This window comes from Oryza glaberrima, chromosome 7, assembly GCF_000147395.1.
Source record: "Oryza glaberrima chromosome 7, OglaRS2, whole genome shotgun sequence".
Classification (NCBI taxonomy): Eukaryota; Viridiplantae; Streptophyta; class Magnoliopsida; order Poales; family Poaceae; genus Oryza; species Oryza glaberrima.
In genome coordinates, this window is record NC_068332.1 from 22,821,330 (window position 1) to 22,847,350 (window position 26,021).

The 26,021-nt window shown below is 42.0% G+C and overlaps 3 protein-coding genes across 4 annotated transcripts; 2 read left to right on the forward strand and 1 right to left on the reverse strand.

Annotated features, from left to right (window-relative positions):
* Positions 1 to 876: 876 nt before the first annotated feature.
* LOC127779101 (uncharacterized) lies at positions 877 to 2,493 on the forward strand. Its single transcript, XM_052305796.1, has one exon. The coding sequence runs from the start codon at positions 1,098 to 1,100 to the stop codon at positions 2,082 to 2,084; it is 987 nt and encodes a 328-aa protein (XP_052161756.1). The 5' UTR covers positions 877 to 1,097; the 3' UTR covers positions 2,085 to 2,493.
* An 8,572-nt stretch (positions 2,494 to 11,065) lies between these two features.
* On the forward strand, positions 11,066 to 20,865 carry LOC127779097 (homeobox-DDT domain protein RLT3). Its single transcript, XM_052305789.1, has 18 exons — positions 11,066 to 11,347; positions 12,140 to 12,230; positions 12,318 to 12,731; positions 13,177 to 13,229; positions 13,933 to 14,163; positions 14,273 to 14,335; positions 14,477 to 14,693; positions 14,775 to 14,875; positions 15,431 to 15,517; positions 15,595 to 15,726; positions 16,521 to 16,661; positions 16,824 to 16,946; positions 17,055 to 17,507; positions 17,911 to 18,288; positions 18,390 to 19,040; positions 19,244 to 19,348; positions 19,473 to 19,698; positions 20,192 to 20,865. Exons 1-18 carry the CDS (start codon positions 11,330 to 11,332, stop codon positions 20,227 to 20,229), a joined length of 3,522 nt encoding a protein of 1,173 aa, XP_052161749.1. The 5' UTR covers positions 11,066 to 11,329; the 3' UTR covers positions 20,230 to 20,865.
* Positions 20,866 to 21,320: 455 nt separating this feature from the next.
* LOC127779099 (zinc finger CCCH domain-containing protein 62-like) lies at positions 21,321 to 25,820 on the reverse strand. Of its 2 annotated transcripts, none has more exons than XM_052305795.1 (8): positions 25,351 to 25,820; positions 24,442 to 24,559; positions 24,123 to 24,184; positions 23,970 to 24,024; positions 23,794 to 23,881; positions 23,575 to 23,673; positions 22,986 to 23,094; positions 21,321 to 22,369 (listed from the first exon to the last, which is right to left on the reverse strand). In XM_052305795.1, exons 1-8 carry the CDS (start codon positions 25,670 to 25,672, stop codon positions 21,636 to 21,638), a joined length of 1,587 nt encoding a protein of 528 aa, XP_052161755.1. In that variant the 5' UTR covers positions 25,673 to 25,820; the 3' UTR covers positions 21,321 to 21,635. The 2 variants fall into 2 exon arrangements, with proteins under 2 accessions (XP_052161755.1, XP_052161754.1); XM_052305794.1 differs by having other exon boundaries at positions 23,794 to 23,890.
* Positions 25,821 to 26,021: the final 201 nt, after the last annotated feature.

Here is a 26,021-nt window from a genome sequence, read left to right on the forward strand (position 1 = left end):
TTTTTTTTTTTTGGACAGAGGGGTATAAGCGAAAAGATGAGGCAAATTTATAATTAAAAATTTAAATTTTAGCTGATAAGTATAAGCGAAAAGATGGGGCTGGCAGAGTACACCTTTTTTTTTTCCAACATTGCAGGCTTGCAGTTGCAGCTAGCAACAACCTTCTGCAAATCGCTATCGCCATAAAAATCCACCCACCCCTGTTAACGTATGCTGTTAACGTATGCGATCGAAAACTTTTCAGCCACGTGATGTTGGCAATCGCTGTTTGTGATCGATCTCATCTTGTAGTAGCAAAGCTCGTCGCTGCTTCGTTAGTCAGTCAGTCTCCAAATCGTCATTAATTAATCGCCGGCGCTGTGATTGATAGCCTTGCAAACCAGGGTTTGTTGGTGCTAATGATCGGTTGATTGATTGTGATCAGGTTGTCTCATGCATATCACAGAGAAATGGCCACACCAAAAATGTTTTACAAGTTGAATTTTAAGCGTGCACAATTCCTACAGTAATCGAGAAATTTTCCCCCATTTCGATATCATAGGAATGAACATATTTTCTTGGCTTCTTGTATCACGTTTCTTCAGAAAAGTATTTGCCATAACCTTCTTAAAAATTCCACATCAAATATGTCATACTATATCCCTGATGATATCCAAATTCAGCATTAAAAAAATGTCAAATGTATGCGTTTACCTACCGTCACCTACAGTATCCTACTATGGCAGAGATCATCGACCTTCCTGGATGACAACAAAATATGTGCTGTTTTTCAAACACAAACACCCAAACTAAATTTCTCTCTCTCTCTCCTAACAAAAATGTTTGGTGCCAAAAAAAAAAAAATCAAATTCAAGTTGCGTATAAAGACCACATGGTCGATGTCTTAACGAGACGCCTTGTAATATCGTCACTCTCTCGAGCTTAGCTTCCTCCTACCTTCCTCCATCCTCTTCGTCTTCCTCCTCTCGATCGATCGCCTCGCGAAGTCGCGAGCTAGCCAAGAATCTCATCTCCACTACATAAGCGAGAAGCTGGAAGAGAGAGAGAGAGAGAGAGAGAGAGAGAGAGAGAGAGAGTGAGAGGTTAGCTAGCTAGAGATGGAGGTGATGGTGCCAGTGATGGCGCCGAGCGCGCCGTGCAGCCCAAGAACGGCGGCGGAGCACCACCACCTGCCGAGCTACTGCTACTTCTTCTCGAGCGCGCCGACGAGCCCGACGAGGGCGAGCTACTCCGGCGAGGCGGCGGCGGCGGTGGGGGTGGGTGAGGGGGATGGGGCGTTCGATTTCGCGTTCGGGTTCAGTGGCCAGCTGCGGGAGTCGACGCCGATCCTCGCAGCCGCCGACGAGCTCTTCGAGGGCGGCAGGATCCGGCCGCTGAACACGCCGCACCCGAGCATTCTGCAGCTGGTGGATGATAGCGCGTACGCCTCGCCTCGGTCGCCGGGGAGGAGGCGGAGGATCGCCGCCGCGGAGGCGGCGGAGGTGTCGTCGTCGTCGTCGTCGCAGAGAGGGAGGTCGGGCCGTGCTGCGCCTGCGTCGTCGTCGTCGAGCGCCTCGTCTCGTAGCCGGCGAGCCACGCGGTCTCTCTCACCGTTCAGGGGAGGAGGAGGCGGCGGCGCCGACGACGAGTACCCGTCCTCGCCGCCGTCGCCGAGGACCTCCATGATGCGCGGCTGCGGCAGCGGCAGCCGGAAGTGGAGGCTCAAGGACTTGTTCCTCTTCCGGAGCGCGTCGGAGGGGCGCGCCACCGGTGCCGGCAGCAAGGACCCGCTCCTCAAGTACACCATGCTCTCCTCCTCCGCCTCGTCGGCGGCTGCGGCGCTGCACCACAACCCGCAGAAGCTTCGCGGCGGCGGCGACGGCAGCGCGTCCATGCGCAAGGGCCGCGGGTCGACGGCGTCGGCCAGCGACATGCCGTACACGGTCGGCCGCGCCGCCGCCGAGGACATGCGGCGGCGCACCACGACGCCGCTGCCGTTCCACCGGAACAGCCTCTTCGGCTACCTCCGCTCCAACCCGGCCATCCACAGCATCAGCCGCAAGCTCAGCGGCTCCGGCTCCAATCGCGGCAAGCCCGCCGCTTGAGCGACACGCGCCATGGCCGCCGCCGGCGAGTCGCGCGCCATACATGCACGATGCTCTCGAACCCAACCTTGCAGAGAGATGGTCAGAAAATTTGCCAAAATTCGTCCCCTTTTTTGTTTGAATTTTCAATGTATTCTTTCGTTTCCTGTGAAACCACAAGGTTTTTCATATACTAGTGTAGATATGTACGTAGTACATGGGATTCGCAAGAAATTTGGAAGTCCAAAGTATAATACGGCTCTCTTCAGTTCATCCTACACGTATATTCATATTCAGTCTCAATTCTGAAGCACTGTTTTAATTTTGAGAAAAAGAAAATCATTTTCATCGTTACAAACAAATACAGACAATTTTTGCAAGGTGAGGATTAAATTCCGAAGCGCCGCTCTGATCACGACACGTGTCCGGATTAGCTAACCAAAACCCGTCCACTAAGCTCATGTTTTAGCTTTTAAATTCGGGGAGATGCAGCTCATCGCAACATGGGAATACTGTTCTGAGATTCCATCGGATGTGTAATAACACGCACTGATGCTGCGAGATCGGTTTTGTAGCAAGCAGCTCGTGCTCTGAGCTGGTGAGAGGGTTAACATAATGTTTTCCAGTACTGCAAACTGTCACAACTGTTTCATTAGGTTACTGCAGGACGGAATAATTTGGGTTAAGATAAGCTGGAGGATCTGACATTCTTGGATTAAAAATTGCTTTGGATGATGGTGGTAATTGGCATGATTAGAGTGCAAATGTTTAGTAGTGGTGATACTACTAGTACTACATATGTTTAGTAGACGTGTTCTTGTGATGGAAGCAACTGCATCATCAGCCATGCATGCATTTTTTTTCCTCCTCTTCTTGGATTCTCATCTGAATTTTCTCCTGCCCTGCTTTACATTGTTAACGTTATCTTGCATTGCACAGCCCATTTCTCCCAGTGATCATGAGTTATCTTATCTGCATAGGTGTTCTGTATATATATATTTGGACAGTGACAGAAACTGATTTCCATGTAACAACCAACAAATTATCTAGTAAAAGAACATATTTCCCCGTTCTAATTTATACTAGCAATTTAAACTTCCAAAATATATCCCAAAACCCACTCCCTATTCTCAACTAATCCCTCATTTAATTTCTCCGCTACTTCCCTATCTCAACCGCCCCTTGTTCAATTTTATTTTTTTAATACACATGCAAAATCTTAAAAATCATATTTTAGAATGAAAGAATTCGTTTTTCAAAAAAAAAGTACGGAGTAACTGTGTGCATATAGACATGGGAATTTTATTTTTTTTCTTTAATACACATGCAAAACCTTAAAAATCTTTATATTTTGAAACAAAATAAATACTTTTTAAAAATAAAAAAATAGTGATGGAGGTTTGGATTTGTTCTTTTTTTTACTGTATGTATCATCTTAATATATTTGACTGAGTCTTAAAAGCTTTTATTATTGAATTTTTAAAAAAATGGTGCGGAGAAACTGTGTGTATATAGACATGGGAATTTTATTTTGTCTGTCTGAAGAGTAACATGAGACACCACGAATGGAGATCTTGATTCCAGTACACAGGCAGCAGGAGTAGTAGTAACAGGCATGGGGAAAAGCATATGAACAAAACCAGAGAGCACAAATAATGATGATTTGTTACAGTGGAACCCTAATCAAGTTGCCGGTTGTGAATGTTCTCCAAAGGTCAACATCTACCAGCTGCACCCTTTGCCCCAGCTTTTTGACACAAGTTCGTGCATGCTATCAATGGCCAACTTGTGTACATGCAGGAAGCAGGAACAGTCAACAAGAACACACAACAACAACGGGGCCCCTCCAAACCACATACCACCCAAACCAAAAGTCTTCAAGATCGATTGCAACGTTTCGTGGCACAGTTTGCAATGATCTTTTCCCGGCAGAAATGAATGAAATTCTGCATTTGAGGCCTTGTTTATTTCGCGAAAAAAAAAATTTTGGGTGTCAGATCGGACGATTGACCGGATGTTGGAATGAGTTTTCGGATACGAATAAAAAAACTAATTTTATAACTTGCATAGAAACCGCGAAACGAATTTATTAAGCCTAATTAATCCGTCATTAGCACTTGCGGGTTACTGTAGCACTCATAGCTAATCATGGACTAATTAGGCTTAAAAGATTCGTCTCACGATTTCTTTACCAACTGTGCAATTAGTTTTTGAAAGATTCGATGTAATGTTTTTGAAAAATAAGCTTTTGGAACTAAACAAGCCAATCTCTCTCGCGGTTTCGCCTGCAGCAACTGACCGGCAGTGTCGTTTTTTTCAGTAGGCAATTACCCTTCGCCGTCAGGCAAATGGCACAACCGCACAAGATTGAGGCGAAGATAGAGGGGAGATTTTGACAGGTTCATGTATGCCCCCCTGTCTGGGTTTCTGACTAATTCGTGAAATTCGTGAAATTCCCGCGTTCCATACACAATCTCAGCAATTCTCAGCCTCCTCTATGTGAATATTTGAACCAATATACTGTAAATTTGAAGGGGCGACCAGGGTTTACGAAGGTGACAAAAACTGACCGATTTTCACGAAAACAAGACTTTTTCAGGCCGGATTGAGAACATAAAATTTGAATGAATTTTACCTGGAGTCAACGGCTTTCACGAAAACAGAAAGAAACGCTTGCCCCTGGTTTTTTCGCCGGGAGCTTACCCCCTGGTTTTTACTCCTGAACAGTTTGATTGAACCCTAGCGAAGATTAAAAAGAACACTTTAATTTGGATCTGAATTTAATCTCCAAGCACATGTTGTACAAGCAGCTACAAAAGCAAACAAAACTCAAATCCAACGCCATGCATCTCGTAGTACTACTCCTGAAATCTGAATGCATGTGTGATCATGTTTGGTGGGGAGGACTGTGGTCGGGTCCAATCCGGTCGGGCGCGGCAAACAGTTAAACATAGGCCGCTAGACTCGGACAGTTTTTGACATGATTTGTTGCTGCCAACCTTTGCTGCAGCAATGCCCATCCTTTTCTTCGCAAGAAAATTGCCACCTGTTGTTACTGTGCATGTCGATTCTCCTTGCTGGCCCTAGTACACTACCAGTACATTTAAATGTATACTCCTATATGAAAGCAATGAAGAGAGGCAGGCCAGATTGGCCTATGTGTGGTAGAGTCATGGAGGGACTAGCATTGGCAGTTCATGTTCATGTTCAGATGATCTCCTTCATGTGAGTGTGTTTGGTTTTGCATCTCAATTATGTATGGAGATTAGGTACTAGCAGAAGTATACAATGCAGCATTGTGGCACATGGTGCAGAGAACCTGAGGTGAAGGTAGTGGGAGTGAGGATCAATCAGGGTTAACACTCTCTTGCTTAAGACCTGAGCTGTTTACACTTTGCAGAGACATTTTTGTGAAAGTTGCTGTTCGGGTGGCCTTCAGTTCAGAAGATTTGGTACGGAGTAGCTAAGAGAGCAGTACTAAATAATTGGTGGAATTCTAGTCGACCCTGTACTTCTCTCCTAGTTTTGTACTCCTTTCGTATTAAAATATAAGCATTTTTAGACTCTGACTCATTCTCCGAGATACTATTTTGCTCAACAATATACTACCTTCATCCCAAAATGTTTGACGCCGTTGACTTTTTTTAAAAATGTTTGACCGTTCGTCTTATTCAAAAAATTTAAGTAATTGTTAATTCTTTTTTTATCATTTGATTTATTGTTAAATATACTTTTATGTATACATATAGTTTTACACATATTACAAAATTTTTTGAATAAGACGAACGGTCAAACATGTTTAAAAAAATCAACGGTATCAAACATTTAGGGAAGGAGAGAGTATATAAAAGTAAGACATTTTGAATAAAAAAAGTTGCATATTATTATAGTTTGTGTAATGATAAATCTAGTGACATTAATTTTACATGATTGATCTTTTTGTAATTTTGCTATTAATAGTTAAAGTTAAAAATATTTGACTTGTCACTATGCTAAAAAATATTTATATTTTGGGGCGAAGGGAGTACTGTAACACTGAGTTACCGACCGTCATTTTATTTTTGAAATGCTATCCTTGCTGCAGTATTAATCAACCCAAACTGTTGATTATTATGCTGATAAAAGAGAGACGCTGAATATGAAATCCACTTACTCCTCTATACGCAGCCCTGCACCAAACCCTCTCCCTTTAAAAAAAGGGAAAAAAAATGATCCTCTTGATCTCACCTTAAAACATACACAAAGTATGGCTTATATAGTACTCCCTCCATATTTTAATGTATGACGGCGTTGACTTTTTGACAGACGTTTGACATTTTGTCTTATTAAAAAAATTATGTAATTATAATTTATTTTATTGTGACTTGATTTATCATCAAATGTTCTTTAAACATGACATAAGTATTTTTATATTTGTATAAAAATTTTGAATAAGACAAGTGGTCAAACGTTGGTTATAAAGTTAACGGCGTCATACATTAAAATACGAAGGGAGTACATTTTATACATTTAGATGAGGGCATAAGATAATTGGGGCAATTGCGTTCGTGCCCCTACTTTCAATTGTAATTATGATTTTGCCCTCACTTTTTAGGGTTTGCAATTTTACCCCTGTTTTTTGAAAACGAAATCGCCGTTTGCCCCTAGAATGGATGGCAGTTATATGGGACCCACAATTGTGAGGTAAAGAATTGAAAATGAAAAGAAAAAAAATGATTTTTGATATATTAGATTACCGCTTTATCCTTGGAGGCATGAACTGACCTAAAGCTCTACCGTTCCCTATCCATTCCCCATTCCCCAATCCATGATAGGCGGTAGCGGCGGAGGCTCTAGCAAGCCAGTGCGGCGAGGCAAACGGGCGGCGGCGGGGCAAGTCCTTGTGGCGAGCCGGTGGCAATGGGAGCAGCTAGCTGCAACCTGCAGGGCGAAAAGGCGGTTGGGCAAGCAGGCAAGGTGAGGCGAGCAGGCGGGCACGCCGGAGCAACCAGTTGCAAGGCGAGCAGGTAGCGCCGGCAGCGGCGTGGCTCCGCGAGGGAAATGGGAGGCGGCGACTCCGCGTGGCGAGCCGATGAAGGCAAGCAGGGCAGCAATGCTTGTTTAGCTTCTTGATGAAAACATTAATTCCGAATGCTGCTTTTACTTTGTGGTATTTTGTGAGGCTTCTTTTGCATGAATATTCGTGCCATTTTGTCTTTGTCATATTATCAAGGTTGCTAGAAGTTCGTCAAATATCAGTACAAAACGGGGGCAAATTTCATGTCAAACTCCATCTTATCAAAACAGGGGGAGATACACATTTCAATATAGAGACGTAGGGCAAATATGCAATACCAAACAAGGGTATATATGTCATTTCACCACTGATTTAACACCGTCAAACTGACCATCCAAACCAAGGGTAACATGTTGCTTCGCTTTTAAAAATTAGGGCAAAATCACAATTGCAGTTGAAAGTAGGGGCACGAATGCAATTATCCCAAGATAATTTGATACGGTCTAACACGATCTAATGGTGGTGGTTAATTAACCGTGTGAAAGCACAAGCAGAGGAGTGCACGGATTAGTCAGACTCGTCAGAGTCCAAAACATTGACCAGTACGTGATGCTCGTGTCAGTCTCCGTCCCTCTCTCGCGTGCGTGCGTGCGTGCGGCTTGTAGCAACCTTGTACCCGGTGGTGGTCAGCTGGCTCGCTTCACCGACGACGAGTCGAGTCGAGACGACGACTCGGCCACAGTTGGGGCTCCGCTTACCGATGCATCCCTCGCGACCTGCCTGCGACTGCGACCACCACCCGCAAAGCTTCGTGCTCCACAAAAGAATATTCTCCGACCGATGATGCACCATGACTTCATTCGTAGGAGTACTCTAGTGTAATCAAGCACCTAAAAATAATTTTTGAAATTTGCATTTTTTAAATTTTTGGCCTATTACAACAGGTACTGGTAATAAAGTCTTATTCGTATATCACTCGGTGATGACCCAAACTCAAGATATTGCTTCCTAGGATTCGTTTCTTTGTTTTTTGTTTTTTGATTCTCTTCATAGGATTCGTTAACCTCGAATTCAAGAGATACTTTTGTGTTAAAAAAATTTTCCAAACCACACTCTGCATTTCTGCAAAACGAAGCTGCTGGATTACTGGATGCCAAACTGAGAAAGAGAAGCAAATTCAAGAATAAGATCAATCAAACACAATGGGTCAGAAATTGCAGATCACAATGGAAAGGCTTTGCTGCTGCACTCCTTCTACCAACATTTCCTTGGGTCAGATTATCAGCCCCTGTGGGAATTCGATTTACTAGCGCTATACTCGGAAGAAGAAAGAGATTCGGATTTATTGGCTTCTCAAGGAATGCAAATTTCTACAGGAGATTTTGACAGCAAAGGTATGAACTCTAACAGTGCACCTGGACCTGATGGTTTTGGCCCAAGTTTCTACTCTGCGACCTGGAATGTTATTAAAGAAGATGTCCTCAAGCTCACTACAGGGTTCTGTTCAAATTCAGTCCAGCTCGAAAGGATTAACAGAGCTCATATTGTTCTAATTCCAAAACCGGGCAAAGAAAACACAGTAGATGGCTACCGACCAATCTCTCTCCAAAATTGTTAGGTAAAAATCCTATCCAAAGTGCTGGCTCTTAGGCTACAAAAAATTCTTACAAGGATGATTCACATGGATCAGACAGGTTTTCTTAAAGGTAGATGCATCTCTGAAAACTTAATATATGCCACTGAACTGATCCAAGCTTGCCATGCAAGAAAATGCCAGACTCTTATAATCAAGCTGGATTTCGCTAAAGCATTTGATTCAGTAAACTGGCAAAGCCTGTTCCAGATTTTGTCGGTCAGGGGGTTTCCTGATAATTGGATTTCTTGGATCAAAAACTTACTTCAAACCTCAAAGTCGGCAGTGCTTCTCAATGGTATTCCAGGAAAATGGATCACTTGCAAAAAAGGACTTCGACAAGGGGACCCTTTATCTCCTTACCTTTTTATTCTCGTCGCAGATGTGCTACAACGATTGCTTGAGAGAAACCTGCAAATCAGACACCCTATTTATCATGATAGACCCTGTGCAACTATCCAGTACGCTGACGACACGTTGGTGATATGCCGAGCAGTTGAAGATGACGTCTTGGCTCTCAAGTCTGCCTTGCTTCAGTTCTCCAAGGCCACAGGTTTGCAAATCAACTTTGCCAAAAGTACTATGATCTCCCTTCATATTGATCAGTCAAAAGAATCGTCGTTGTCGGAACTGCTTCAGTGCAAACTGGAATCGCTTCCAATGGCTTACTTGGGACTTCCTCTCTCTTTGCACAAGCTCACTAGCACTGATCTTCAGCCGATTGTATCCAAAGTGGATAGATTTCTAGCAGGGTGGGAGGCAGCTCTTCTGTCACAGGCTGAACGGCTAATTTTAGTTAATGCAGTGCTCAGTATTGTGCCAGTTTACGCAATGTCAGCCTTCAAGCTCCCTCCAAAGGTTATAGAAGCTATTGACAAACGGCGACGAGCATTCTTTTGGACAGGTGAAGATGTTTGCTCAGGGGCAAAATGTTTAGTGGCTTGGGATGAAGTATGTGCCCCAAAAGAAAAAGGTGGGCTTGGAATCAAATGCCTAAAATCACAAAATGAGGCTCTTCTTCTGAAAAGATTATTCAACCTGTTCTCGAATGAGTCGACCTGGGCTAACTGGATTTGGAAAGAATTCCATGGAAAGTCTATAATGAAAACTCTTCCTTTGGGTCAACATTGGAGTGTCTTTCAGAAATTGCTTCCGGAGCTTTATAGCTTAACTTCTGTGCATATTGGGGATGGAACGCGAACCTCCTTCTGGCATGATCGCTGGACTGGCAGCATGGAACTCGCATCAAAGTTTGAATCCCTTTTCTCGCACTCAACAGACGTTTTTAGCCACCGTTCAACAAATCCTCTCTATTGGAATCTCCAATTTTGTCACCTCAAGGCTTACAGTTGCAGCGATGACAGAGCTACAGGAACTGCACACTATTCTTCAGAGCTTTACCTTGACTAATGAATCAGATACTCGACTCAATGTTAGCCACGACATCTTAACAACTAAGAAAATCTATGAGTCAAGGTTTTCGACGGGCACATCTTCACCAAATTGGAAATTTATTTGGGAATGCAGAGCTCCGCTAAAAATCAACATCTTCGCCTGGCTTCTCGTCAGGAATCGATTGTCCACAAAGAAAAATCTCATGAAGAAGAAAATCGTCCAGACAGCAATCTGTGAAATCTGTAACCTTGCTGATGAAACAGCGGATCATCTAAGCTTCACCTGCCCTTTTGCAATCAGCTTCTGGCAAACTATTCGTGTTCAGCCGATCATCACTGAAACTAAATTTCTGTTCCAACTAGAAGCGCCAGCGATCATCCCGACAAGACACTTTCAAAGTTTTTTCCTGCTTTGCCTTTGGACTCTATGGAACCACAGGCATGATGTAGTCTTCCGGGAAAGGCCACCGTCCATTGCTGCATGCCTGCAACGCGGATTATCGGAATCCACTTTATGGGCTGCAATGTTTACACCTGATGACAGAACTGTAATAGATATTTGGAAAGGTGTTTTCTCTTCTCGTCTTCAGACTCTAAATTCATTGTAACAGACCTATTCCTTTCTAATTTAAGTGCGATGATAATTCAGGTGGGGAATCTCTCCCCCCAGTGAGTTAGTCAAAAAAAAAAAAAAAACTTATTCAGCCCACGTGAACTTCCTTGTCCATCCAATCCATTTCAGCCCACGTGTCCCATTCATTGGCTGCACACCAGACCCGGCCCACTACATATTGGGCCTAAATGGGCTGCATTTCCATTTCTTCCGACTTTGGATGGGTCGAAATGGCCCGACAGCATTCGGCCCATCGTCCGAAGCGTTCTTATCCAAATCCCACACCATTCGAGGACTGATCTGTAAAAAATCCACATAGATATTTCCCCCAACCCCTAATCCTCCTCGCGAGCCTACACCCGCGAGGGTTTAAGGGGGCCGGAAAAACGGCGCGGCAGCCTGAGTCGCAGGAATGGCCGCTCGCTCGCTGTAGGGTTTTTCGCCGCTCGCCGCCTCCGCCTCCGCCGCCGCGTGCCCGCGTCCACGCCCGAATCGAATCAGCCGCCGCCGCCGCAAACTCGCCGAGCAGCAGCTGAGCCTAGCACCGCGCCGCGCCGCGCTGCGCCTCGCCTGGCGGCGGATGGCCGCAAGCTAAACCCCCCCCGACTCCGCGCGCTCCCCGTGCTGCCCATGGCGGCGGTTCGGAAGGTACTTTGGTGCTCTGATCTGGGCGTGGTTTGGGAGGATTGGGTCGCTGGTGTTGCTGTTTTTGGTGGGAATCGCGGTTTGGCTGCGGGATTGGGAGCGTGATCGGTTTGCTTGGGTGTGGGGATTTTTGTGTGCGTGTGGCGGTGAGGGGTCTCGTTGGGTGGTTGGTTGGTTAGTGAGCTCGTTGTTGCGGTTTGTTTTGGGGATTTGAGTACGGCTGGGGTTAAGAATCGTGGTGCTGTGGGTTATGGGCTGTATGATTGTGTTCTACCGGTGCAACCGTTTTTTCCAGTAGAATTGGAAGGGCAAATCAATTGCCGACTTGAATTGGTTTTGCTTGTTGTAGTGAATGGGATCAATTAGCGAATGAGGTTTTCCCTTAAGCTGTGCTTCATACAGTTGTGGAACAATTGAGTGGTGGTCAAGTTAGATTTCACAATTTTTCAGGTAGGTTTAAGTGGATTGATGAAGTATAACTGAGCTAACCGAATGGGTTTGAGGTATGGCACATTGATCTGGCGACAAGGCCTATGACTTGTTGAGCTCATTCACTCTAGAAAGAAATTTCACACTGGACTGAACTTTCGTGGATGTTATCTGCTCTAACAATAACAATATAAGCTTAGTAGCGCTTCCCGACTGTCTGATGTTGGTCGTTTACATGCTTTTCAACATGTGAGCACTTAGCTGTTTATGAGATATGTGATGACTCACTTAGCTGGATTTCGGTATTGTTTAATCTCCTAAAAAGTGTTTTCTGTTATTCTGGAAACTAATTATAGCTTTGTTCAGATGGCGGCTAATGGCCTCGCAGCAAAAAGGGAGAATACAGGGACAAAGAAATCTCCCCTGCAAATCCAGATGCTGGAGAGATTCTACTCTGGTAAGTATATGCTAACGGTTCAAGCTCTGCCTCTGATTATTATGCTAATATATCATTGTTGGTGTTGACAAATATCTCTTGATCCAGAGGTACAATACCCTCAGTCGGAGGACATTGCAGAGTATTCAACATCTGTTGGTTTGACTTACAATCAGGTCAGAATATGGTTTAAGGAGCGGAGGAGGAAAGAGAGGAGAGAAACGGAATCTTTAGGGGCGCATATGGAAAAGCAACTTAGTGCAAGATCAAATGGGTTCAGATGCAGCAGCAGCAGGTCTTCCTCTTTTAGCCGGTCTACCATGTACCGTACTGTGAATTTACAGGCAGAGGACGACCGTTATGTTGACAAGGGTATGAGCTTCACAGGAGAGAAACACACACTCCGATCACAAGTTCTGTTTCCCAAGGATTATATCCTGAGGAAAGTCTTCCGCAAGGATGGTCCACCTCTTGGAAGCGAATTTGATCCCCTTCCCCATAGTGCACCTGGCCATCTCAGAGGTATATCTCCAGTAATATCTGAAGGTCCTTGAAAAGTTACTACCCATTACCCATCATAAACACATCTAATTTTCTATGTATGTTCACTGGGTCAAATAAAAATACCTAGCTTGGAGGTTCAATTTACCACTCAGTCCTATCAACAACTCTGTAGCAACAACTTGTGCTTGATTATGTTCTTCACTGTTCACTTTGTGTTACATTGTGATTGCTTGTGTTCTGGTGCAAAGCTTCTACTAAACTTCTTGGTGAACAAGGGAAGCAAAATGATCAGCAAGAACTTTCAAAGCTCATTTTATGCTTACTTTTGTAGTTCTGATCTATGTCTAATGTTTCTAATGCTAATGCTGCTGACATATTTCCAAACTTTGCATTTTGCAGATGTGTTTTTAATACTCAAATAATAGTGTTCAACTGATCTAATTGTTTTTATTAATATTCGCAGATACTATAGACGACCATTTCTACCAGAACCAAAGAGTAATAAAGAAGAGAAAGGTATCATAACAATTATTTAGGCTGATTACATTGCATTAATTTCCATTTATGGCAAAGAAAACTGTGCTGAATATGTGTTGCATTTTGTTTTGTGTTGGTGCTGCTTAATGGTGATTTAGTGCCATGTCCTGTGCTGATGGTCAACCTGATTAAGCAAAATGTTTGTTTGCAATACCAGTGCCCCCCTTGATAGGAAAAAGGCAGCCACTTTTGTAATTAGAACTACGAATTGTGACAATTAACCATTCAGGTTTAGTGCTTTGCCATACCTTATGAAGGGCAAGAATTTGTCAATTCAATGAGCACAACTGTAAAATATATGTATTTCTGGGTCAAATGATACCTGCATTTGAACTGTTATATAAGATCTGTAGTACCTGTCTTATGGGCTTCTGGCTATTGCTTTTATTCAGGCGTTGCTTTGACATTCTTTGTGAGGGTCTTAAGGTTACATGCCTACATCCTTCATTTTTTTATTTGCTCAGTTGTATGATCATAGCTCCATTGGGTTGTCTCTTGACAGTTCTGTGTTTCTTACCTCCGGTTTCAGTTTTATAATTTATTTCAGTGCCTCGGATGGAAGTTGTGTTACTAGATGAATAAATGCACTTCCTGCTTTGCTATGGAGTTAATTTATTTTCATGTCATGTCAAGACCTTTAATCTTTGCACCAATATCTCTTCACAATCTTATTCCTGTGTAGATTGTGGAGCCTACCACTCAGAGATCTTCCCTGCCATGTGGGGACAATGGTCCTGTGAGGAAACATGGAGCCGGGAAAGGTCTAATGACAGTGTGGCATGCAATGTATTCCCATAGTAGCAAAATTCAAGATGGATCTAATTTTATTGATGAAACTGGTTGCTTGAGGTCCTTGAGACCATTAGATGATTGTGGCAGAATAGAGGATTGCGATGATGGAAAGCTAATTCAGGTAAAGTCTTATTTGATTTGATCTGATTGAGCTCATTTTACATCAAAAGTATTTTTAATTCCATTCAGAGTTAGTTGGTCACAATTGTCTTGCATTTCCTTGTATGAAGAAAAAAGTTTTGGCACGGAAAAAAGTGGTAAAAAGGACCAGGCCTCCATCCAATAAAAGAAAGGTAACCTTTCATACTTGGGAAGATATATGGGGAAAGGGAGCAATATCTTGACTAGCAATACCTTTTCTGTTTCTGGTTCAGCCAAAGAAACTTAAACCTGCTTTTCTGCTGGGCAACAATGGTGATTTCCCCTTATTTTAGGTGCCAAGTAGCAGAGTTACTGATCCGAAGAAGCATCCTCCAATGGAATGCCATCTTTCAGTTGATGAATCACAATCCCCAGTGCTACAGGCTAACCAAGTGACTTTAGTTGATGATGAGGAGCTTGAACTCCGTGAATTGCAAGCAGGTCCTAACCCATTGAGATGTTCAGCTCACCTTTCTTCAAGTGGGAGACATGGCTGCCCTCTTTGTAAAGGTTTGCAATGCTATTCTATACCTTTCTACTATGTTCTGTAATAAATAGTTTACTCAAGTAGCAGCACCTTTTGTCATGCAGATTTACTTTCCAGGTTTCCTCCATCAAGTGTCAAGATGAAACAGCCATTCTCCACAAGACCTTGGGGGTCATCACCAGAAATGGTGAAAAAGCTTTTCCAGGTGAAAATGAAAACTCTACCTTTTGACTGACTGAGGATCATTGTCATCATCATGGAATTTGTGTACATGAAATTATGAAGAGCAGTTCGGTTTCCAATATATATCCAATCTTCTCTTGTATATTTGTTTATATTACTACATTGTCTATAAAACTATGTGTTGATCTGGAAACAAGGCTGACCAAAAGGTTAAAATTGAATATCTCTGTGGTGCAGTCAATTCTTGTTAATGAGTCCACTAACAGCCACATGGATTATTACTATTACATTAGGGAAGGGGATATTTCTATTCATGTTTTCACACTGATCTTTTCTTATATAAATGTGGTAATTATTTTACTTTTCCTTAGAACACTAATGATCTTGGCATGTAATTTAAAAAGTTAATAGCCACTGCGTGTCCTCACCTATACTTGGTTAACTGTTAGCCAACATAATCTTTCATTCTTTGTTCTGTGTGTCTACTGTCTTAAATGTATCTCACTTCCATTTTTACTAATTTTTATGTTGAAACTTGATGCACATCCATTAATTGGAAAAAATATACGCTTGGCAGGTTGTCCGGTTTATCTACAATCGTTTTGGTTATATGGATGTCCATCCCTTCACACTTGATGAGTTGGCACAGGCATTTCATGACAAGGTCTAGTTTTATATCGATTTTCTTTTGAATTTTCATGGTTCCTGGCATTATTTCTCATGGTGCAATGTGATATCCAGGATTCGATGTTGTTGGGGGAAGTACATGTCAATCTCCTCAAGCTACTTTTGTTAAACACAGAACGGGGCAGCAATGATGTGTTTGTTCCACGATCTTCTAAAGACTGCAGATTTTTAAGTTTTGTGAACTTTGTGAGTCTCGATAGTACCACTTTATGCTTCAGTTAATTTCAAATCTCGAGTATTAAATTATCTTCCGAAGTTTGAATGAATCAAACTCATTTTATTCTGCACTGGAAAGTTGAATATATATTGTTGTAACACCAAGTGCTGTGCTATTCGTTCGGTGATCTTATCATCAATTAATCTGCATTGTTATTTTTATGTTCCAGTCTTTTCTGAAGTATCGAGTTGATTTTGCTGATAGGCAATAAATATTGACAGGGTCTAATAGATCTTCCTTAGGAAGAATCTGGCTCGTTATCCAGTAGCACTAGGTTACTAGTTACTCGTGATGATTTACTGTATTGAACCTGATAAAAGTTATTGTGTATTTGGAAAGAATTGAGTGCCTATTTCCCTCCATTTACTATTGTTTAGTACCATGATTACACTATTTGGAAAGTTATTGTTTAGTTCTATTTCAGTTGAGGCATCTGTTCATCTTATGGAATGCATAATCATGAATTTCATCGAGCTTCCTGCATATTTTGTAATTTGGCTTGACTTTATTTTCGTATGGATATGATGTAAGGTAACTAAACTGTCAGTTGCCCAGGATGAATCTATTATAGCTACTAGAGCTGACTCTTTGATTGGATACACCATTTATGCAGACTAGTGAAACCTTTCAGCAGGCAAAAATTGCTAAAGCAATATTATCCTAAGAGAAGATAATCTCTGAATGACTTAACTTTCCTAGATATCGGATTAATAGGTCACTGTTGTCCTTGTCACTATGCATTTTGAAGATATTTCTCTTTCAGGTTAGGGAACAGGAGTTTGATATGAATTTTTGGATCAAGTCTCTGAATTCTCTTACTTGGGTTGAAATACTACGTCAAGTTTTGGTTGCTTCTGGTTTTGGTTCGAAACATCATATGCTGAATCGGGATTTTTTTAATAAGGTACTCGTTTGATATCACATCGTTCTAGATTATTTCATGCCTGCAGGTGCCAGGTGGTAATATTTGTATATATGCTCTAGCTATAGATTCCCCTACTAGTGTTTGCTCTACAGGTAATTCAAGTATTGTTAGAAGTAATTTAAATCTTCTGTTTTGCTACAGGAGAAAAATCAAATGGTTAAATATGGTTTACGTCCTCGTACACTGAAGGGTGAATTGTTTGCACTATTGTCTAAGAAAGGTAGTGGTGGCTTAAAGGTATCAGAACTTGCCAAATCACCTGAGGTATTACCTATATACTAAGTTAAATATAAATGTTGGTATTGATAATGAATAATCTTCTTTTTAACTTGGGGTATCTCCGTAAAATTTCCTTGATTGTTCTTTCTTCAGATTGTTGATCTTAGCATCTCCAGCACAGAAATAGAGCAGCTGATCTATTCAACTCTTTCTAGTGATATCACATTATTTGAGAAGATTGCGCCTTCTGCATATCGTCTCCGTGTTGATCCTCGAATTAAAGGAAAGGAAGACTCTGGATCAGATACCGAGGACTCTGGAAGTGTTGATGATCACAGTGATGCTAGCAGTGGTGCTGATGAATCTGATGGTTCACATGAGATGAGTTTTTCTGAGCATGAACATAGAATCCTTAGAAGAAAGCGGAAAAATGGTCATGAAAATGTGAATAGATGTAGTGAAATTGATGAAAGTTATTCTGGAGAACGATGGCTTCTGGGGTTGATGGAAGGCGAGTACTCAGACTTAAGCATTGATGAGAAGTTGGATTGCTTGGTTGCTTTAATGGATGTTGTTTCTGGTGCTGATTCTGCTCCAAGACTTGAGGTGATTTTGACTCAAATGTTAATCTTAAACTGCATTATGTCATCTTTGATCTAGAAAAGGCTGCTACTTTTCTACAGCACCTGCAAATTGACCACATTTATATACTTCCCACTCATAGCTATAAGCCAGCTTAATGGCATGCCATATTTATGAGGAGTGGTATTCATTAGAAAATGTTTTCCAGGCTACTGTATAACTGTCAGTTAAAATCTACATATTTCTGTGTACTTGTTTCTCAACAGCAGAGCACTTTAACTTTTTGTGCCCTTCTCTCGATCTTTTCTAACACTGTTCTAATTGCGTTCAACGTACCAATTTCAAGCTCAACCTCCTGAAAATATTCTTGACTTTGTGTCCCCTACTTGAAAATGCAGAAGCTTCATTGTTTTCCTATCTCTTGTAGGAACCATCAAGAGTCGTGCCTAGCATACCGAGAGCACAGCCGCATGTGTCAGGTGGGAAAATAAAGAAATCGACAAGAAACATTTGTCAATCTAGTGATGAGTGCTTTAATGCATCAGGAAGCATGTATGGTTTGGATTCTTCTATGCATGAGCAGTCAAGAAGCCTGAGAAGTCGTGATTATGTTGCTTACTCTGGAAGGAATGATACGTCTACAGGAGTTGCTCATCAACCACAAGTTGTTCTCTTAGGATCCGACCGTAGGTATAATAATTATTGGCTCTTCCTTGGACCTTGTAGCGCAGATGATCCAGGACATCGTAGGGTGTACTTCGAGTCATCAGAAGATGGTCACTGGGAGGTTATTGATTCACCACAGGTTGTCGACCTGCTAAATCTGCTTAGATAATTATGCCTTTTATTTATTCACTCGAGTTTGACTTCTATTGGAACTTTACCATTTTATATATTTGATTGCAGGAGTTACTTTCCCTACTAGCTTCGCTAGACAGCAGAGGTACTAGGGAAGCTTATCTTCTTGCGTCAATGAAAAAGAGAGAGACATGCCTTTTTGAAGCCATGAAAAAGCATTACGAAAATAGAGATGCAGTTCAACCTGCAATGCCATCTGATACATCTCACTCTGAGACAAGTAGTGGAGATGGAGCTTCACCCAAGCTAAGTAGTGGAGATGGAGCTTCGCCAACATCAGACATTGACAATGCTTCTGTCCCCACAAATCCAGCTGAGAATATGATAAATGCATCATCTGCAATAGCAATTGAAGTTGGGAGGAGAGGTGATGAGAAAATATTGAAGTGGGAAAGATCTCAAACATTTGATAAATGGATCTGGACTTCTTTCTATTCTTGCCTAACTGCTGTTAAGTGTGGCAAGAAATCATTCAAGGAATCACTAGTTCGCTGTGAAAGTTGTCATGATTTGTATTGGAGAGATGAAAAGCATTGCAGAATATGCCACTCTACTTTTGAAGTTAGCTTTGATCTTGAAGAACGATATGCTATACATGTGGCTACATGCAGGGATCCTGAAGATGCGTATGATGTGCCAAATCATAAAGTTCTGCCTTCACAGCTACAAGCACTTAAGGCAGCCATTCATGCTATTGAGGTTAGTATTCAAATAATGTAGTATGCAGTTCTATTGTCTCTATTAACTTTGTTTAAAAGCTACTGTACCTGCTGATACAAAGTTGAGGATATAGCCGTGTTAGATTGTCACTCACTTGTTTATTGAAGTGTCTCCAGAACCATACATAGTATATACCAGCTGTCTAGCTTGATTTTATTTTCTTATCTTCTGTTCCGTTTCAGGCACACATGCCTGAAGCAGCGTTTGCTGGTTTGTGGATGAAGTCTTCGCACAAGCTGTGGGTTAAGCGGCTGCGACGAACGTCATCTTTGGCAGAGCTTTTACAGGTGTGTTGTATTCCTTTTTTTAGATTAGATGATATAATGTTGGAACCTTTTTGTTCTGTTTTAAGTTAGTTTTAAGTTACTCAGTATTTTCTGTCTTTTTATCGTTGTGCTGCTTGTCCTTCAGGTTCTTGTTGATTTTGTGGGGGCAATGGATGAGGATTGGCTGTACAAAAGTTCATCATCTGTAAGCTTTTGTTCGTATTTGGATGACATTGTCATATACTTCCAAACAATGCCACAAACAACATCAGCAGTTGCACTGTGGGTTGTTAAATTGGATGCCCTCATCACGCCTTATTTGGAAAGAGCTGATTCTGACAGAGCATTGGGCGAAGAGTCTGTGCAGACAAGTATGTCTTTCCCAGTAACCACTATTTTGGATGCTTGCAGTTTTAACTCTGCAATATATACCGTGACTTTGCTATAATATTCTGGTTAAATATTTGCATATCCCAGAATGCCTTAAATAGGTCATCCTTTTGCATCTTGTGCATGTTCAGTATATATTACAAGATTTTTAAATATTGACACTTGATAATTGTTTGAGATCATCAGCCTGGAAGAGGCATATGATTGTGTATGCTATGTATGACATTAGGATTTCTACAGCACTAATGATCCAAGATAATATCACCATGCATAGAAATTCTTTTCTTTTCTTTTCTTTCAAAGTGCATGTCAGCTCCACTGCTGGGAACAGCATGATTACTGAAATTTTTTCTGAGTATATACGATGAGTTGTGACCTTTTCTGAAATTCTAGGCTTCTAGCTTCTTTCCAATTTTGATGTTATGTTCCTACTTGTCATTCATAAAATAACATCGTGCCCATTGCACATTGCAGGAACGCGAGCATGCGGTGAGATAGCTAGGAATCGATGATGGAATTCTTTCTTTTGTGGTACTCCAAGCAAAGCACCCAGCTGACACGTTCTTTCTCATCAACTGCAAGTTTTTTTGTTTGATTGTCGAGCTTTTTTCTCAAGACTGAGACAACCATAATGTCTCTTCCTTGAGCATCAGGCCTTAGCAGAAGCCATGGCTTCCTAGTTCTGCTGGATACCTGGAGAACATCCTTGTTCCCACCCAACAGAAAGTCGTCCCTTATGTACAATAGTAGACAGGAAAAAAAAAGGGCTTTTTTTTGTTAATAATCATTGCTTCCGCCATGTGAATTTTTTTGCTCACAACATTAGTGATCACGAGGAATACTAAAAACTTCTATATAGGTCATTGCCGGATAGATGATGTATGTTGTTCATGAACTAAGGCGACCCCTTTTGATGCAATAAGAGGGTCAGATATCTCCTTTTTGATCGGTTAGTCTGCCGTGCAGCTCATTTTGCTTCCAGCAGAGCGCGTGTAAGCAGGATTGGCGTCACCACTTTAGTCTTTAGTACTCTTAATGGTGTAAAATCTAGTTGCTCTTTTATTTGGTAGTTCCTCGTAGGAACTCGCTACTACCATTTGTACCTGTAAAACCACATGTCCTTCTGTTCTATAGACGATGTTCTTTCTTGTCGGTTTGTCAAAAACAAATATAGCTATAAAATCCAATCTTGAGTGCAAAATAGCAGGTGGTGTTGCGTGCGTCTTTATTTACTCTATTCAGACAGTACTCATTCTGTCCCACAAAAAAAAATATTTGTAGCAACTCTTAACAAATTAGGCTATGGTGATTCTTATTAATACAAGAAGTTGTATTACAAATGAAGTCGTTATGGGACAGATAAATGAAGTCTTTGTGGAAGAGATGGAGTAAGTGATAATCCTACATATTGGATTGGCTTATTGAAGTCTTGAAGAAGGTGAACCATCGATGAAGGACCACTGGTTTCATCGCCCCTATGGGTTAAAGCCGCTGTCAATTGGGTGGTCTTTTATCCGCTTTTGAGAGTTGAGACTTGAGAGAGATTTTATTTGGCTTAGAAAGTTGGGAGGGACAAAATTTAACCGAATCATAAGTTCAGAGATAAGAAATATAATTTTTACCTCATTTAATTTCTATTAAAAAAGGTTTCAAAAAGCAGGCCTTTGAGATTATTTTTCTTAGCCATCCTATACATATTTTTCTGATGTGTCTACTTCCATTACATGGCTTTTACAGTGGTCATTCAATAATATCGATGCCTTGTTCACAACAGAATCTGCGAAATCAGTTGGCCGCCACATTTTACCAAATTGGCCAGATTTGTTTCATTTCTCTGACATTCACGAAACTGAAAACCATAGCTTCCGGCCTCGAATGCAATCTTCAACGATGCAAACTGCCATCTGCCAAATCTTTCCTACCGAGGAAAACCATTGCTACCACCAGAATATCTTAACTGTGGCATCACATATCCTCCTTCCGGACGAGGACGGTATACAGTTTGTGGCACATTGAATGGTGCAAATGACGCTCCAAGTTGATCCAGAGGATGGTGGTGTACAGTTTGTCGCACATTGAGTGATGCAAATGATGGAAATTGATTCGGTGTGTTTCCCAGATAATAAGCAGGTGGATGCGAACCAGCCAATGCCGCATTTGGATGCTGGAAACCCATCCTAGGGTGTGGGCATGCCGTTGATCTGCCATCTGCGTGAGGTTGCGAGGCATTGCCAACTTCACGGAATGGAGGTGGCCTTTGGGGCCTCACGATCTCAAAGGGAGACTGCTGCACTCCAACCAGATATCCATGACTTGCCTGCATATCATAACCTGAACCTGCATTCCTTTCTCCGAATTGAGCATGGCTGCCACCAGCGAGATTTTGCTGGGAATCAGCTTTCCTTTCTCTCATCCTAGCTCTGTTGGTGCTGCGATCACTTCTATCCAGCCGGGCACGACTTGTCTTCGTGTTCTGACCACCAGCGAATTGTTTTGCGGAAGACGCTTGGCTCTCTTCATTCCTGGATCTTTTTGTGGGGAGATCAGGATTGGAGGACTGCATAACACGCTTCTTGCCTTTCTTGATACTGCTTCCACTATCAGGCCGTCCTGCTTGAGATTGATGTTTTCCCTTTTGCGTCGTTTTCTTGCCTTTATGCCACCAGAAGGATATGTTATAAATTGAAGTTGGAATTCAATTAGTTTGGCAAAAGATACGTACAGTTTCAAGATAATTGACTTGAAAAGTGGAGAGAGAAATTGCTAAGAGCTAATGTAAAATTCATTCTGAACAAAACTCATAAACAAAACGATGCATGAAAAACATTCCAAGAAACAGAAGTGTATCTCTTTAAGTTTATGATCAGCTCAGAATTAAGTTATAATTACATTTTTACAATGGCTTGTGCAAAACTATGCTCTTCTCCATGTAAAAGTGACTAAAAAGGGCTTTTAAACGATTCCCTCTAAGAAACAGCTGCCTCTACCATGGAATATTATAGTTCTCAATGCGAAATGCCCAATACATGATTACATGTCATTATAAAATCTGTAGTATGCGACTAAAGGTCTATCAAACATTTTATAGTATTTGTCACATGGTGCATGCGACATCATGACTGATATGAACCTACATATGTAATAGCACTCAGAAAATTCAGAAATAAGGCAACTGCCATTAGAAAGATTCTCTCTCAATTGTAATCAGGTTAAGGAAACATGTAGTATCTTAGCTTTATTTAACAGGGTTCTCGAGTATAGAAATTACTGTTTCCTGCAGCATCAGGTCTACTCAATGCACGAACACGCCTTGCAGCATCTCCCCTGCTGTGCTTCTCATCTAGAGCCTTCAATCTATCTGCTTCATTTAGCCAAGGCTAAATAATAATAAAAAAGAACTTCAATGTAAAGCTGAAAAGTATACAAACTCATCCTGAGATAGATATAAACACATTTATGGCTGCATATAAGTAACCCATCCACAGAAAATGATAATATCAACAAGATTTTTTGAACACATGAGAATGACAGCTAATCTGCTACAGTATTGTCTAGATAGCACAAGTTCTAAAATAGGGATGCGGGTTGGCCAACCCGCCAACTCACTTATAGGTCAAATAAGTGGTAATCCATGGGTTTTCACATCGTTACCCGGCTTGCCGTATCTAGAGATACAAGTGGATCAACCCATAAACCTATTTATAGGTTAAATTAGTAGGTAACCCACGAGCCAACCCGCGAGTTACCCACTAAATTTTGCCTATAAGTCGGGGTCCGGGCTCACAGGTTGGCCTGCTTGCATCCCTAGAATCTAAAAGGTAACATACTTAAGACAATTCAGGTAAGAGCTATCCTACCTGACGGAAAGTCATCATTCTGTAGAGATTGCGCCCTTTGACAAGTAGCAGATACAAAGGTGGTAATTTGCCTACTCCTTTGCTCCAGAAAACTTGGATCTATCAAATTCAACAGCTAAAGGAGTCAGTAGAAGCTCAAGAAAACCAATGCTGCAGCAGTGACATATAATTATTATTTTCAGACAATAGCAGAAATATATTACTGAAATTAATCCTTACAGTAAAAGTGTGCTGCTGCTTCTCTTTTCCATAACTTTCCTTAATAACACTCCCAGCTACAATTCGCTTTCCTATACATTTTGAATGCCTTTTTCCACTAACAAAGTCAACAGAGGGAAGTTCTCTCATTATTAATCTACGCAAATGCTAGTGAGTACAGAAGTGCAGATTTCTACCTTTTCTCATAAACCTTCTGCTTGAATAAAACGGTATCACCTCTACAGACATCACCTAAAGTGAGAGAGATAAAGGCTTGTTTTATTCAGACAGATAACCTGGATAATTTCGTATGCAGACAGATAAAGGCTTGTTTCCAACTGAGGTGGCACCTTTACAGTTAATACAAAAGGATGAGCGTGGATAGATCTTCTCTGGATCCCTATCTTTGAACCTAATAGGAAAACAAAGCAGAATGTTACATGCGTCTGGCTGTTCTGAAGTGTTGCAAGATCAATGCATTTCCAGGATGAAAGGAAAACTCTTCAATGCATAACAATACTATTACAGAACAAAAGAATCAGGATAAATGAAAAGAAAGAAATGGCACAGAGGAAGTGGTGTTCTCTACATTACTGCTACTCCGGATCATGGGATAGATAAGCATAACATTACTGCATAATTCGACAGAGAATCATCCAAGTAACTAACCTCCAATGCAACACTATTCTTTCTATGCAAGTAGCCAAGTCCCCAGTTTGGCTAAGGCCATTCTTCTTTAAATATGCTTTGCAATCAACCAGCTTAATCCCATCCAAATTTCGCCCCGCTACAATGAAAAAAAACTTGTAGGAATATAATACTATTCAAGCAAGTAGACCATATTAGTATGATGTTCAACTGCATATTTTTCATTCTGGAAACATAAGGTAAATTATCAAAGGATCATATGATTGATCCATGGCAGTGAAGAATATTTTGCAAAATAGCCCATCATTGACTTTTACAAATAACCCACAATTTTAATTGCTAATGTTGGCAGCAAGCCATTTTCTTACAAAATAGCCCCCTTCTGAACCGCTATTCGCTACCCAAGAATTTTGTGCTACAAATAACCCCATTTGGTAGGTATAGCGATCTGGATTTTTACAAAATAACCTCTGGTTTGGACCCTTCAGATTTTTTTTTTGAATTATTTGTCCCACGGTTCGAAAATACATCTTCTTTAGAAAACTTCCTTCTATACCACTAAAACTATTTTATTGAGTTAATTTTGTGAAATAATCAATTTATCTAAATGATAAGTAAATATAATTCCCCATAATAATGTGCTCAATGATCTAAAAATCAAGCGGGCCTAAGCTGATTCCCCACGCAACAGTAAACGCCACCGTGCGAAGCCGCCACTCTCCCCGTCGTCTCTTCCTCCGGCAAGCCGGTCGCCATGGCGAAGCGATGGCTCCCCCTCGACGCAAAGTCGCCAATCCTGAATCGAATCAATCAGGCACCCTCCCGCCCCGCACCTCCTCTCCTCTGATAGCCAGTTCGTCCGAGTGGCATGCGAGCACAAATGGTGGTGCGCGCACGCGCACGCAGCGAGGAGGGGATCGAGGTGATTACCGCGGAGGAGATCGGCGATTTTTCTGCAGGAGGCCTCGCCCCGATCCACGCCTGATTGCTCCGGCTCCCGCTCCCGCTCCCGCTCCGCCTCCGATTCCGATTCCGACTCCTCCTCGCTCCCCGCGCCGCCGCCTTCCTCGCCGTCGCTGTCGCTGATGTCGATGTAGTAGTCCTCGTCGCTGGTGGATTCCTCGTCGTCCTCCTCCGACCCAGACTCAGATCCGGCGTCAGAATCCGACGAGATGTCGATCGCTGCGGCGCGCTCCTCCTCGACCAGCACCGCCGTCACCGCTGCGGCGGCGCGCCTCCTCGTTACAGGCATCGCAGTAAGGGCAGCGCTCCACAGGCACCCCGCCGGCGGCCGCTCTCCCTCCCTCGCCGCCTCGCCCTCCTCCGATTGCCTTCCGCCTCGGAATGGAAGGGCGCCTCAAATTTCCGTGTAGGCGTAGGCTTGTGGTGTTGACGCTTTACCTCCTCGATGAGAGATTCAAATTTCAAATCGTAAATTTGAAAGCACGGCCGTTTGGTTCACGGGAGTCCCTTTTTTTCTTTTTTTGAAATAAAGCGCAAAATCAACGTTGGAACTTCGGATCAAAGCATCGATTGCTAAGATCAATAGGAACCGTTTCAAAATATAACATTTTCTAACCTTCAAAATTTATCCAAAAATA

What these genes read in the sequence shown, in the direction of transcription:
- LOC127779097 (XM_052305789.1), top strand. An exon ending in GAGTAATAAAGAAGAGAAAG is followed by an intron (nt 13,230 to 13,932) that starts GTATCATAACAA and finishes ATTCCTGTGTAG; the next exon opens with ATTGTGGAGCCTACCACTCA. An exon ending in CTCCATCCAATAAAAGAAAG is followed by an intron (nt 14,336 to 14,476) that starts GTAACCTTTCAT and finishes CCCTTATTTTAG; the next exon opens with GTGCCAAGTAGCAGAGTTAC.
- LOC127779099 (XM_052305794.1), bottom strand. Translation starts at nt 25,672, where the DNA reads ATGCCTGTAACGAGGAGGCGCGCCGCCGCAGCGGTGACGGCGGTGCTG. An exon ending in CTTTTGTATTAACTGTAAAG is followed by an intron (nt 24,025 to 24,122) that starts GTGCCACCTCAG and finishes CTCTCACTTTAG; the next exon opens with GTGATGTCTGTAGAGGTGAT. An exon ending in GAATGATGACTTTCCGTCAG is followed by an intron (nt 23,095 to 23,574) that starts GTAGGATAGCTC and finishes ATTATTATTTAG; the next exon opens with CCTTGGCTAAATGAAGCAGA.
- LOC127779101 (XM_052305796.1), top strand. Translation starts at nt 1,098, where the DNA reads ATGGAGGTGATGGTGCCAGTGATGGCGCCGAGCGCGCCGTGCAGCCCA.